Source organism: Lepisma saccharinum, chromosome 20 (genome assembly GCF_977018435.1).
Source record: "Lepisma saccharinum chromosome 20, izLepSacc3.1, whole genome shotgun sequence".
In the NCBI taxonomy this organism is placed as follows: domain Eukaryota; kingdom Metazoa; phylum Arthropoda; class Insecta; order Zygentoma; family Lepismatidae; genus Lepisma; species Lepisma saccharinum.
In genome coordinates, this window is record NC_139248.1 from 32,348,933 (window position 1) to 32,364,838 (window position 15,906).

General features: G+C 38.9%; 1 protein-coding gene across 1 annotated transcript in view; it reads left to right on the top strand.

Annotated features, from left to right (window-relative positions):
- Positions 1-4,131: 4,131 nt before the first annotated feature.
- Positions 4,132-15,906, top strand: part of LOC146003573 (uncharacterized) — an 83,196-nt gene continuing 71,421 nt past the window's right edge. Inside the window, exon 1 of the mRNA XM_083141869.1 lies at positions 4,132-4,204. Coding sequence (XP_082997995.1) covers positions 4,194-4,204 — 11 coding nt within the window. The 5' untranslated portion in view covers positions 4,132-4,193. The remainder of the gene's footprint in view (positions 4,205-15,906) is intronic.

Here is a 15,906-nt window from a genome sequence, read left to right on the forward strand (position 1 = left end):
TATATCGGAAATCACTCTCTTGACGCTTAAGTGTGTGCAAATACCGCCCACTAAATGCGTATCTTCAATGAACGGTGGTCTACAATTAAAACAATTCATCCTCCCATGCAGGACAGACATGGCGGTTAATCCGCCACTTTACTAATATAGAAGTTTGTCAATTCATTTATTCAACAATCGAAGCAATCTTGTCTACTCACGAAATACAATACATGCAAGCATAAAATTTCGTGGATTCATGGGAAGGAATAGTGTTGTGTACTGGAATATTAATACTTCAATCAGTACCTCTGTTTGCCAATGGTAGTTAATCATTTCATTCGTACACTTTTAAAGAAATCATAGGAAGAAACATCCAAATACTTGAATAACTATATAAAACTTCAAGAGCATATAGTTCGAGTCCTGATTCGAACGCCAGCTCGGTATCTTTGACATAGCTCGAGAGGAAGCGGATCGGACGCGTATCTGGTTTGGAACCAGCACCTGTTTTTCTGAGAAGCGCTCTTTGTCACTTTTACCTCAAGAGTATAAACATCCAACACGAACTGTGACAACGTTACACTCCCAAGGTCTTCACATTGTATAAAAAATAACACAACACAATAATACAACCTAGCGTAGATAACGGCAACCTCACGTTATGAAATCTAAAAAAACTGAATTGGTAAAATCTCATTTACTCCACGTGGACTTGACAAGTATTGTCAGTTCCTAAAACGGACGCTATTGGTGGGAAAGATTTGAGGGAAGGATCTACTGAACTCCACGTGGACTTTACATATGTGTCAAAGGGCAATTGATCTTTCGGAACTTTCTTTGAAGTGGTGTTCGAATCAGGACTTCAGCTATGCAATTACAGTGTTGATCATAGATGGCAGCATCTTCTTGCATTATGTTTACGGTAAATTATAACAAGTACAGTAAGCACTAAGATCAATTTATTGAAGTATTGTTGCAAAATTATTTAGCTCTGTACAAATTGTACCAAAAATTATCTCTTGAATAATCAGTTTATAATAAAGCGGAATAATTTCTCATTCTACTGTAAGATACTTAAGGGAAAATATTGACAATAAGAATTTTTAAAGACACCCAGGAACAACTTCTTACATACCTTGAATACAATTCCTTATATAGATAACTATACAATATTTTAAAAATTATTGAGGGTTACTTAGAAATAGAGTATGTAATGGTCGGATTGACCATTTCTGTACTGGTTTTGTATTATTGTATTAATTAATTTCTGGCCAGCTAGCAGGTGTAGGGTTAAGTAATATGTTTCCATGAGTGTACTTTTATGTTATTACTGGATGTAAGTGTATGTACTTATTGGATTGTGCTTTACTGGACATTAGATTCCCCTGTTTTTTCACCCCCGTGGGGGAGCTAGCTGTCTTTCAAAAGACCGTTACAGTGGAATTTACCAACGCTACGGGGTCCACGTTCACGGACGTTTACCCCCGAGTATAAAAAAGGCCAGTGGGCTTTAGCAAAAAACAGTGTTCCCCATCGATTCGACGACGAGGAACGTCTCCGCAAGTTTAGTCCACTTTTGGGGTGGTTAGACTTAATATAATAATGTAGCATTTGGTGTAAGCCAACCCCTGTTGGCTGTCCCAAGTCCCCTTTTAGAAAAGCCTTGAATATTTGGATATTTCCGTGTTGAATAATTGATGCCCAAAAGAAAGAGTGAAGGCGTAAGGAAACGCATTTGTAATGAACGGAATATCATTTCAGCTGAGGGTAGGCCCGAAGAGATAGTTTAGCTAACTCTGCAGTAAAGGAAATGCCGATGGTGCAAGCCATACGTGGGCAATTATGTTGATTTAGAGTTTTGATAATTTGGTCTATGCAAGACACACATGGAAACGATATGTACATATATATATATATATATATATATATATATATATATATATATATATATATAACAACGTATATTAAACCAATGTAATCCTATTAGAAATGTTATGATTTGCTGAATTAACTCTAAGAACTACAGTCCTGTCCATTTTAAACCAGTTGTTTATTCATACATGTGTAACGACGAACCAGGGACTAAAAAATATAAATTGTTGTGTGAAACCCCACTTTCGTAATTCCGGCGCAAATATAATCTGCTCGCTTGGCACCCAGGGTGAGGTGAAAGGAGAGATTTGAAGGATTAAAGCAGGAAGTAATCCAGAGGGCCGGATAGAAATCAGGGACTGGGGGGCGACCTTTCTAAAAGGGGGGTGCACTTTCACAAGTATTTGGCACCTGACGTTCATATATTCAATTCTGTAACACTCAAAGCTACCCACTCACTCATTAAGTATGCATTTATTAGCCCTGAAGAACCAATGCCTACCAATCGACTTTTCAACGCATCGAATCCCATCGCCCCTATAATCTGGATTTCAAGCTTCATACTTCTCTTCAAGCATCTCTCCAATTTTTTACACGATGTGTGACCAACACAGAAATTTTGGAGCTCCCACCGGAGATCGAACCTAGGACAGCACGCACCAAAGGTTAGAGTGCTAATCAACCTGCTACATGGGAGCACAAGTTCAGCTTGATCAAGATAAGAATGCTCCTGTGGGGCTGCATTCGCAGGGCTCATAGCACGAGAATAGGGGAAGCGAAAACAGAAAATAACTGACTGTGCTACTTCAATCAGTTCTCTAGTTTGCCGGGGAACATTATCATCTTGATTAATCTCTAATGACCTGATAACTAGTGTTGTCCACGGGACGAGACGGGACAGGCTTTTAAAAATTCGAGACGAGACGAGATTGATCATGTGTCCCGAGACAAACGAATATTTTCGAGACGAGACAGCATTTCCACGAGTCTCGTCTCGTGAGCAACACTACTGATAACTGGAAAAATAAAAAAAGCAGTAACCAAGAATGCTGATTGACATATGTACGCAAACTAGGGAGCTTTCAGACAGAAGTGACAAGCGACGGTGTCAAGCTACAAGTGGAACTTACTACTTCAGAAAAAAAGTGGCAACCTTTCGTACCGGAGTGACACATGTCGCTTGTCGCTTGCCCGTTTTCCCAATAGTGTGCATCGTGTTGGTCTTGTGGTTGAACATGCGCAGTGAATGCTCTTTACAGACTGGAGGTGCTCGTGTCGCGTGTCATTTGTCACTTCGGTGTGAAAGCTCCCTAAGCAGCAGCACGGAAGCGGAAATTTGCCCGGAACGCGAAAGCAAGATTTTAAGGGAATTAGAAGAAGGGGGAGCGTAATTTACTCGGAGATGGATGGGACAATCTCTTTTGCACCAAACCTTTAGGTCAGATAATGGATAGCAACATTTAGGAAGATTAAATACCGAAGCGACGCTTGATTGATTAATTTGTTGTTTTAAGTCCACTTTATGCACAGAAAGGCTAATCGGGAATGAGCCTACAGCTTAAAATGGTATCCGAACCACTGTGCCACTTACAACCCTTTATCCCATTATTGCAAGGCGACGACGTTACCACTACGCCATCGGGGAGGACCACGTGTCGCTTGAGGATTTTACCAATCGAATGCAGGCTGTTATGGTATGTCATGCCGTTACGGTGTGACCGTGTGAAACGTTGCTGTTGATTGGCTCCTTCTCAAGCGTGTCGTCGTCGTCGCCTTGTATTTGGCGATGTATATCGTGCCCGTATTTTGGCCATATATCGTGTCGGCGGTATATCATCACGATATTTGGCAATATATATCGTGTTGGTGATATATTGTCACGATATTTGGCAATATATATCGTCACGATATTTGGCGATATCAAATTTCCGATATTATACACCCCTGTTTGAGAATCACGACGAGACGGAGACGGGTGTCAGTAAACAGAGGCGAGAACGAGACAGGCTCGATACGAGACCGAGAGAGGGCCTCGTCTCGTCACTACGTTATCCCCACCCTGAACACCAGATCGATCAATTCTATTCCCGGAAAGGATGGGTTCCTTTTATGCCCGGCTATTGTCAACCAGGGAGAGCCCTTTTCGCAGCGTCCCGCCGATCATCCGAAGAGGGGGGCGTGGCTAATTCGCTTCCCGCGCCGCTATTGGCTGAGAGGCGTGTCGCGAGCAGCGAGCCCGGGAGAGTCGGTCCCAGCGCCTGGTCAGTTGCGTGTGAGAAGCGAAACGTGCAGTGACGGAGCGTGCAAGGGATAACACATACACGCCAACGGGTCGCGGCATGGTTATCTTGTAAGTACCCAAGCCACCCTGTGCCGAAAGGCATTCTGGGTGTTTTACCCTGCTTTATTCTGTAGTAACTATTCTCCTGTTGACATCTGTGACACAGTAATCAAGTTTCCGGGTTTAAACTCCCGCGGGCTAACGTAACCCAAGTACATTGCGAGTTTATAAGCAGAGGGGAATTTGCCACTAGGCTATCCAAGGGGCCGTACAAAAATGAGACGCTGAAGGGGTAGAAGTGACAAGGGCCATCGACTATTACAATTCCTTAATATTGTAATAATAAGTAGAAAAATGGAACAACATGTCAAATCCATTTACGTGCATTTTTCATGTCTATATTTTAAAGTTTACAAGTCTTATTGATATAGAGGATGCAAGTACTGGAAGTGCCATGATAACAAAACTATTAACAATACTACTAATAATAATAATAATAATGTTGGCAGGGGCCAATCAGAACCACTAGCCCTGTCCAGTTCGCTGCACTCTTTGACACCAGGTGTAGAACAGGTACATCCCGTCTTGAGCTAGTGCAAGGAAATTGTGTTAGACGCTGCACGCAAGAAAAGCCGTGGAGTTCAGAAGATTCAACAATTGTTTGTCTGCTGTTTTAAATGTTCATTTGATTGGTTAACACATACTACGGGTGGCGTATGGTAAGTCTAATACTTGGACTAACTCGCTACGACACCTGGTCCTATAGACTATGGAGGAAGGGAGAAGACTAATAGGCTCATTCTTGACGTCTCCAAGGAAGCGACGTTCTCATCCGAACCGTAGTCAGGTTGCAAACTTATAAATATTCAGGTTGCCAACTTCTAGGAATTCGGGTTGCCAACTTCTAAGAATTCAGGTTGCCAACTCCTAAGAATTCAGGTTGCCAACTCCTAAGAATTTAGGTTGCCAACTTCTAAGAATTCAGGTTGCCAACTCCTAAGAATTCAGGTTGCCAACTCCTAAGAATTTAGGTTGCCAACTTCTAAGAATTCAGGTTGCCAACTTCTAAGAAGTCAGGTTGCCAACTTCAGAATCGCCATTATCTTCAGTATTTTACTTTCTAGGCTTCAGGCTTCGCAGATAGCCTAATTAGCCTGGACGGGACCATGCACAACACTGTACATCCGCTCTAGAACGTAGTGCAAACGGTTTAGACACCAAATCAACTAAGTAGACGAGTCGGTGTTGAACTTTTGTATTCAACTAGACAACGCGAGTGCAGAGAGAGTCAAAAACTGGGTATCCAACTCAGGACCCCTTGATTACAAGGCAACAATATTACCAATACGCCATCGGGGAGGCCCGTTACTTTTCTCGTTCCTGCGTTAGTAACGTGTTATCGAAGAGTGATTGTAAAGGTACTTCGTTGCTTTGCGTTACCATGATAAATTCTGAACAGGATTTACTTTGCAGAACGAAACATGCTTTGTTGTAGTTTTACATTTGTGCATGTAAAACTACACTGGGAAGATATGCACTATGGAGACCACATGTGGTACTTACGGTAATGCGTTACTTAAGAAGCAAAAACTGATTTTAGTAACTTACTTAACTCTGGGCTACAGTCCAGTGATATCTAACTTTTAAAACTATAGGTCCCGTCACGATTAACCTATCTGTGCATAAAATGAACCTGCAATAAGTTTTAACACACTCAGAACTGGGAATGCATCAAGTCGAGTTTGATATGTACATTGATTGATACCATCAAAAGCGTGTCGATCTCTTTTCTTTGAAATGGTCGTGCGTGATCTTCTCAAGTGATGCAATTTTAGCATAACAGCAGCTGATGAAAATACCCTTTGATTCATTCATTTTGATGCGCCAAAATGCATCATCAGGAGCTTATGCACTTTAATGTGTTACTGGAGTGAATGATTTCGTGTCAATTGACACATTTTGTGGGCTATGTGCATAACAATGCTGGGCAATTTTTTTTTAAAAAAAAAGAGGATCCGACTAGCTGTTCTATCGAGTTCAGCATGACGGTTCAAGTTAGCTCTGACTTACTGGGTAAGGCAATGCATTATTGAACTTTTGTCTTATTTTACGCCATTTTTTCTGCTTCCTTGGGTAATTCGTGGCAAGGAAGTGCTTACGTGAAATTGCTGACTTTCACGTAGTACACCCTGGACTGCATTTTGCAGGCTAACGAGGCTCTGTCGTCTAGATCCATTGGACTTGCGTGCTGTCCGTATGTGTTTGCGATTGTCCCTTCATCTATTTCATCTTCGCAATTAGCAAAAAGTGTAAAAAAAAAACGCCAAGTAAACTAAATCAAAACATTCGACAAAGAAACACTCGAGAATTAAATCCAGTATCTCCAAGGGAAAGTTGGTCTAGCAATCGAGGCAAATAATTAGCTAGTTAATATATAGTTACACATCAATGCCACAGCCACAAAGAGTTCGTTCATCCGAAGCGCATTTATCCGAAAATCCGTTTTATGCCTATTCGAAACAGTTGTATTAAATTCTAAGAATTCTTCTGTCTCTATTGTCAATATATAATAGCATATACAATCGATTCTAAGTGATATAATGTACATATATAACTATATTAATAACTCGCGCCCTCTCTATGTCTCCCGAGTAAGCTGCACCGCATGGCGAGATTGTTATAGTGAGTGATCACTAGACCTCGTATCTTAGGTTTTTAACCTATTTTTTCCTTTCTCGGTGATTGTTAGAACCTATTTTATGTTTATGCGCCTAAATCAAGCCTTTTTTTAAGTTTTTATATATTTTTAAAGGTTTTACAGGATTTTTATGTCACACAGAGGCATTTGCTTTGTTTGGTCACGAAAAATTCAATGACGAACGTGTTTGAAACGTAGTCTCTGTCGATTTCCCTTCCTCCAAGTCCATGGTGATTTTTCAAAGCTCTAAACAAAGCAAAATGTCTGGTGCCACTGTTACCTGTACAATCCAAAGCAGTAGCGGCTCGTGCCTAAAATAACAGGTGAAGAAGTATATTTATAGGCAATGAAAACAAATAGTAAGTGCCAGTGCCCCCCCCCCCATTTAAAACGTCTTTTTTGTCTTCATCCGTCAATCTGGAAAATGGTGTCTGCAACAAATTACACACTAAGTCATTTACTGGGTTCATTGTAGAAACCACAGCTCAACACATGAACACAACACACGATAGGAAACGCGAAACACACACGCGGAACAAGATCTCGCGAGAACGCGAAGATTTTGCCACAAGCACTGGATGCGATGTTTTCTCCGACGAGAGAACTGATTCACGTAGAGGGCGACACCATGTTCAAGGCCAACGCTAGGTGACGTCACCGTTGCCATGACAACCGGCTAAGTCTTCCGCACCCTGGCGAGGTTTGCTCTTCGACGAACTCACGTGCGTAGCGCAGAGCGGCGTAATTTGAGTATTATCGCGTACGTTCTGCTGAGAAATAGTTTAATTTAACAAGCAAATGAAAAATGTCAATATTAATTTGAAAATTAGGTGAAAACATCTGCACTTGTTGCACTTGGCCAGCCGCCACTGATCCAAAGTAGTCGGATCTGTGGAACATGAAAAAGATTTTTGCCTAACTATAGTGGATTTTAATAGCAAATTTTCCATGGTAAGTTCAGTCATCGCCGTAGGGTTAGGCAACACACAACGTTATTCAAGATAGTGCGTATTTCAGAACGGTGTTCTATTTTCATTGCGCGCGTGGTAATGTCATAGCCTTGTAATTAAGGGGTCCCAAGTTTGATACCCGGTGGAGGCTCACAGTGGTTCGGATCCCACTTTAAACTGTAGGTCCAGTCCCAATTAGCCTTACTGTGCATAAAGTGGACTTAAAACAACAACTCAATCAATCAATAAAATCATTTTCATTGCCGATGACTATACACAATCAGCATTTTTCAGGAATTTTGAATTATTTTTCGTTTCTTTGAACCTACTTCAAGATTTTTCGAGCCTAACTTAAGATTTTTAGGACCTATTTTAGAATTTTTAGAACCTATTTTAGGGTTTTTAGAGCCAATTTTAGGATTTTTAGAGCCTATTTTAGAATTTTTAGAACCTATTTTAGGGTTTTAGAGCCTATTTTAGAATTTTTAGAACCTATTTTAGGGTTTTAGAACCTATTTTAGGAACCTAAAAGCACACTTTCTAGAACCTATAAATTCGAGGTCTATTCATCACCAGTGATGATGATTTCAGGGGGGTGCCCGGGGGTGGAATCCCCTCCCGAAATGTCCCTACCTAAAATTTCAATAACCTTGTAGAGCGCATTCGGACAGTAGCTAAAAATGCACTTTTTCTGAATTTTTCGAAGGATTGATTCAGTCCTCTTTATAACAAAAAGTCAAAATAATGAACGAATTTAAATATTCGTCCGCTATTGAAACTCAACAATGGACACAGATCGCAGTGTTATAGCGAAATTCAACTTCTTGCAACAGTTTGCTGTGGAATGGTAGTGACGTTCGCGTGCAGTCATGTCGAAATTTATACTTAATTTTATTTACAGAGGTAAGGGGCAATTTAATAATATTAGTATTGTTTTTTATTAGTATTAGAATGTTGTGCTTGTGCTTCCCTGGAGGAAAGCAGCTGGATTCAACTCTGGTCATCTCATTACCCTCCTGTCGAAACATGTTTTATACAGTACGTTCCGGATGAACTGAAACTTCGTTCATCCGAAACGGATGCGTTTCCGTCAACGAGTTTTTAGAGTCACAGACACACCGAAGCCTTAATGGACTCGAACCCAGAACCCTTTTAGTGCATAGCAATAGTTGTAACATCTTATGCTGAGAATGGCTTCACTAGTTATAACAGCAATTTAGATCAGCGATATCGAAGCTATGATCCTCACGCGCAGAGAAGAGAATAATGCATCAAATTTAATTCATGCATTTGGAATATATATCAGCTAATGCAACTGTGCATATATAATTGTTTGTTTCTTCGTTCGTCTATAGACGAGACTTCTGATATGATGCATTTTAATACATCAGCTGAAGACGGCGCTGTATCAAGAGACACGCTGGGAAGATTTCTTGTACTTGAATCAAACTTTAAAGAATTTTCTCGTTATATCATTAATTGTCAAGACTGGTTTACGGTACTATCTAAGCAACTCTTTTATATTCTTCTTAATACCATACTTGATTGATTGATTAATTTGGTTTATTGTACTTCACTTTCGCGAAGGTGAGTGATGATATGATGAAATGTATGAAGGGACCTTCCCAAAGAACATTCACGCCCAGGCCGGGATTCGAACAAGGGTAATATCATTCATGTTAATATATTGCTAAAGACTTGGAGAAAAATGTAACTTGAAAATGACTAGTATTTTATTCACTATGCAATATGCTTCTGCATTCCAATCAGGGTAATCTATTCCTATCAGAATGGACTTCAAAGTAATTTTGTTTGTAAGAAAGTCTACAAAATAAGGATATTGTGCCTAACAGGGAACAAAACTTACGTGGGATCAAAACCACTGCGTAATGTTACATCGGGGATTGAATCCAGCAGTCCTTGACAGTATTAGTCACAACACTTTTGGGGACTTTTGGAAAATTCACATACTTATTTAGTCGTACTCCACATTGACCACCATTATATGGGAGTTTCTGTTAATGGAAGTGATGGATATTTTGTATTAGCATGACTAAGTTTAGCAAAACTGAAAGCAAATGATAAATTTATCATGGGGATAGCAACGTTAAGAGTAATAAAATTTACATTATACCGCTACAATTTGACTCCATATTAAGATACAAAAAAAACGTGACTTGAGACGAGAACTTTGATTTACAGTCTGAAATGTAGAACGATTTAAAATTTGATCAAACTTTTTTGTGGTGGGTGAGAGATTTATGTGTGTCATAGATATCTTTTACAGCCTTTTTGTTTCAAAAGCCATTTTCATTGGCATACTATCAACAATTTTGTTTCTTGGAAACAGCACCATCTATGAGCATATGTTTAGAAACTAATTAGTGATACGTTAGAGGATTCAGTTTCATTAACTCTTTTTGTCCTGAGTAAGATGTGCAAGCCCGTATACCCAGTATTTTTTTTACGTGGGAGGGGCAAATTCGAAAATGTGGAACAATGATCTGAAACGTAGTGGGGTTGATTGAATTACATTAGCTATTTTACGTTGCTTTTCTGCCAGTTTTGTCTATTTGCGACGATGAGGATGAGTGAAGATATGATAAAATTGATGAAGGAACACCACTCGCAAAGAACACCATGCCCAGGCCAGGATTCGAATTTGAGGCCCCTGGCGTCGTAGCGTGTTGTGCTGTCAATCACAAGATTACTATGGCCCTCCCCCCTAGAAAAATCCTACGGAAGGCCTTGGAGTGCGCACCTCCCCCCCCCCAAGTAAAAAGTTTAATTCGCACAGTGCTTTAGTATTAAATGTGACCACGAAAGCTAGAGCAAGATGTACAAATGTAAAGTTGTAATATTATGGTCCAAAGTAACGGGAATTGAATATAAAAATTTGATCCCGCCCACATAAAAAATACTGGGTATACGGGACTGCACATCTTACTCAGGACAAAAAAGAGTTAATCAAAGATACTGAATCCTCTAACGCATCACTAATTAGTTTCTAAACATATGCTCATAGATGGTGCTGTTTCCGAGAAACAAAATTGTTGATAATATGCCAATGAAAATGGCTTTTGAAACAAAAAGGCTGTAAAAAATATCTATGACACACATAAATCTCTCACCCACCACAAAAAGGTTTGATCAAATTTTAAATCGTTCTACATTTCAGACTTATAGACAAAGGCTTAGTGCTTATTGTTTATATTCAATTGTCAGAAGTGTTCGAATTGTACTGTATTCCGCAAATTAATAATGTTTTCAAATTTCCTATAATTGATACCAGCACCATTGAACAGCTGTGATATATGTTTAGAAAATTTTTTATATATATATATATATATATACTATATATATATATATATATATAATAAATGATACGTATTAACAATTATTATTATTATAATAAAGAATATTTCTTGAAAAAACGAAACATTTTCGCATTAAGACTGCTTCGAAAAATGTCGAAAAAAATTAAATCAGGATATCTGGTAGCCTTTCATCAATTGTTATAAAACTACCTAAGATTGCATACCACAAACTTGTGGAGTCTGCCTCTTTCTCTCCACAACAATCTCATTCATCTAGCAAGGACAAACAAAATCGAAATTTTTACAAATTTCAAAAATCGTCGATGTGATTTTCTTAATTTTTTATAGGTTCACATTAACATATTTAATAGTTTGAGGTAGGGGCCATGCCTCTTGGCCTCCTCCTTGGGAAATTTGACTCCATGGTGAATAATTTTTTTCGCAATAATACAAATAGATGAAGACTTACATTAAATTAAATAAAACATGTAAGTAAGTCTTTGTATATTTATTTTAATGCAATTAATGATTGTGTGTAATCTGTTTGGAAGAAGTTTTCCATTAAGAAGTGACTGAGTTGCTGGAGCCCCCTGAAATCATACAAGTATCTCTTTTAAATACTGTATAGAGGTAGGGTAACTTCGGTGATTAACGCCACCAATTGGTCATTTCGTTCTAGAAGTCGTACATTTTTATTGTTAGGAACATGAAACTTACATGTATAGGAGAATGAACTTTCCTCTATTGTGTAATAATAAAATATTGGTTGCACTGTTATAATGAAAGCAATAAAATACTAAATTCTGTGTTAATGCAAAATGGCGTTATTTCCAGACCTGTCGGGTAATAACGCCATGTTCTTAATTACAAGTAAAACATTCACATTATCCTAATTACAAGTAAAATATTCACATTTTCTTTACTAAACTGTACTTGGAAAAATAATTACTGTAGTAAGTTATTAGAAAAAAAACATGTTTTTTTTTGTCTTTTCACGATACCCAGTCCCTCAAAGTTCTGCGAGGAACATGCAGCACATGCTATCTTCATCCCTTGTTTGATGGCCGCCCTAGCTTGCCTCAAGTCATCTACTGACCATTTGGCCCGTATATTTCTACATTTCCTCGCCATCTGAAAGAGGAAATTAGCCGAGAATAAATATCTGTACGCCTCGAAAGTAACTGAGCAAGGATAAACCTATTTTCGAAATCAACATTTCCTTAAATTTGAGTTTAAATTGAGTGGCGTTATTCCCCGACACGATGATGGCGTTATTTCCCGAAACAACAGATTGCAGTTTAACCAACTGTTCTAAACTTACGACACCGACCATGAAAACCATACACACATCATTCACTTACGTAATAAACATATTTTGTACGTACAGCATTGTTAACATTTAAAATCTAATCCTACAATAGAAAAACACTCACCTTTGTCGGCGCGATGAAAATGTGGACCATTTTCCCTCGAAACGCAACTCAAACGTCTACACTGTTCAAACTGTTTCTCTTAAATGAAGGCTCGACAATGGCAACCATTCTGATCAGCAATGCTACCAGACACCATTGTTTATCGCACAACGTTCAGTCACCCCTTAACTTTACATGCGTCCATGCTTTCAGAGTTTAAACTTTGAAATGGCGTTGTTTCCCGCCTGGCGTTATTCACCGAAGTTACCCTATATAATTTTATTTCCTTAGCAGGATATAACCATGTTATGTAGCCCCTACATGTATGATAAGTTGTAATATACTGAGAGATTCATCCACAGGTCTTCTTCCCGACTTTTTAGCCTACTGATAAGGGACTATTCCAAAAATAATATCCTGGCTACAGGCCTGTCACTTGCTTTTAAAAATTATAACACCATTAAGCCTTGTTTCCATGATATAAAAACTAAATATGCTGACGAAGGCAGAAATGTATTTTATTATAAAACATAAACTAAACGTAACGTTTCAACCTTCTAGCAAGGTCTTCTTCAGACTCTGCACCAAGTACAAATGTAACAAGACACAAAAACAGGACGATATATATACACAACAATACTCCCCTCCAGACTATTAGAAAGTAGTTCTGGAACAATCTAGCAGGTGGCTTCCCCTTGTCAACTCTACTTTCACCCGAAAGAGAATGGAAGAAGGTGTTAGAAAGAGTGGAAAGGACAAGAGAGAAAGAGGAGATAAGAAGGAAGAAGAATGAAGGAAATAGAGGGTGAGATAAAAGAGTCCAGCAACATTCTCTTTCAGGTGAAAGTACAGTTGACAAGGGAAAGTCACCTGCTAGATTGTTCCAGAACTACTTTTTATAGTCTGGAGGGGAGTATTGTAGTGTATATATATCGTCCTGTTTTTGTGTCTTGTTACATTTGTACTTGGTGCAGAGTCTGAAGAAGACCTTGCTAGAAGGTTGAAACGTTACGTTTAGTTTATGTTTTATAATAAAATAAATTTCTGCTTTGGTCAGCATATTTAGTTTTTACTTTGAAAAAGTAACATTTAGATCACAGCTGCATAGTGAGCTACAAACGGGCTTGGTTTGGTTTTAGAGGGTGCTACGTTACAGTGCCAAAACTTGCAGTTCTTTGAAAGCAAGCAGAGAACCTTATCAGCGCTTGCATATCGCGTTCACAGCTGCGACAGACGAGCAAAGACCTTTCCACCATTTCTGTTGTTAATTGGGAATAATAATTCGCCACTCTTTCTTTTTTTTTTTTAAAAAAAAAAAAAAAAGAACGTCGAGGCCGTGCTTAATTAGCCACTCCATTAGGGAGACAAGAGTGGCATCAGGGGTTGGGGGGCAGCAATTGTTGCGTATGAGAATCAATTGTTGCCTGGAGAGATAAGCTTAAATTGTGCTCTTGTAGTTGTAGGAATGTACGTACCTCTTTGTTCTCCTCTGGGGCAACTTAATTTGTGAATAATTTGCGCAAATTGCCAAGAACGAGAGAGAGAGAGAGAGCTGACATTGGGGGAAGCCTTACCAGGCACGTTAACCCTTTGCTTTCCTTGGCTAGTGACCGGAAGTGTGAGTCACGCTAGCTGTACCGCGATTGGCTCTCCCCCCTCCCCCCTTTCAGCGACGATCAAGATGGCGCTCGTGTGTCTCCTCGCTGGGCAAACATCGTGCAGCGTTGTGGGCGTGGTGGGTGCGTCGGAAAAGCAGGAACCGCGGGTTCGAATCCAGGTAAGATTTTTACATTGCACCGACATAGTTTTGCCTTGCCAGCTGGTTCAACCTCACCCCATCAAACCCTTCTGTCTTCAAGCTGCACGCTACGTGATTGAAATGAGGGGAGGGGGGAAGGGTGGGTTCACGTAAAGTGCAACTTGATGTTTCCCCAACGTGTTCCTGAACAACTGTGTCCGCTGTTTTGCTCCTATTAGCATTCAATGCATGTTTCTTTTGTTGTTTTTTTTTCCCGGAGAGTATCTCTCCCACGTGTTCAGTAGTAAATTGACACAAAGGAACTACAGCGACCGAGCACGTGTTTACGGCTACCAGTTACGTTTGCCGGCGGCGTAACAGACTAGCTAGTCGAGACGATCAAATAAATAGCTGTTCTTACTTTTGCAGCGGTAAAAAAAATTGCACATGAAAGGTATCTGAATAAACAAGAATTAGTAACTTTTAAAGTAACCAAGACCTTTATCGCAGTACATTAAAGAGCGCACAAAGCAAGTAAATGCTTTAGCGGTGTGCGAAATCCATGTGGACCAATGGGGAATTCCCCCCCCCCCGACAACTATCTTGTCCTAAAAAATCCCACCAACCGAAATTTCCGGGGGGATTTTTGTTATATGAACAAAAATAAACAATTAGTGTTAACTTAACATTTAACAACCATTATGCACGATAAAAGCAAAGACGATACAGTATGTAATTGATTTATTTTCATAGAGAGCAAAAATTAAACGAAAACTTAAAAATAGCAAAACAATCTAAACTATTTTGCATTTTTTAACCAGTTGATACAGAAATTTGTTTGTCACTTCCTAAATATCTGATGTGCATAAACGTAACAAATAAATTCCTTTAATATATTAATAATAGGCCTATACATATTTAATTCTTTTGTGATTTACTTTTACATGTTACATCATAATATATATAATATGGTTTGTGTGTTTGTATGTCTGCAAATTAGGATCTTCCACTCCACTGCAATCTTCAATGTTTTCGCAACCTTGTAGCTTCAGCACTCTAAAGGCCTCTGCACAATGTCTTTTCCAACTCATTTCATTCACAGATAAGTGAATCGCGATTGAATCTAAGCTCCATCCAGTTAGAGAACCGACTTTGCAAGCCGTAACCATTTCATAATTAGACGTTTTGCATTGCTTTTGCGCCATTTCTTCCACAAATATGATTTATTTTACTTCACATTTCTGTCACATTTCCCAAACCATTTTAAAAAAATAGAGAAAGAGTTTCAGCCACTAATAGTTTTATCGTATTTCATTACTACTTCTTACTTTTAAGGGCATAATGTGTTTTTGTATGGGCCTTTGTACATTTTCTGCAATGACTTATTTCTGAATGTCTACATTCAAGATTGAGTTCTTGTAAGGGGGAAAGCCTCCTTACTTTTAGCGACATCTATGGATTTTTTTTTTCAGCAGAGTCAATCCTTGAGAAAAGTTCTTACACAGAAGGTTGAAAGTAACTAATATTTAATACACTATATAATATATAAGGAAACCACATTCTTATTATCAAGATGGACTGATTTTGTTTTAAGAATTCAAAATAACCTTATTTTGTTTGCTTATGTATTTTTCGAGTCGAGTAATATGATATTAG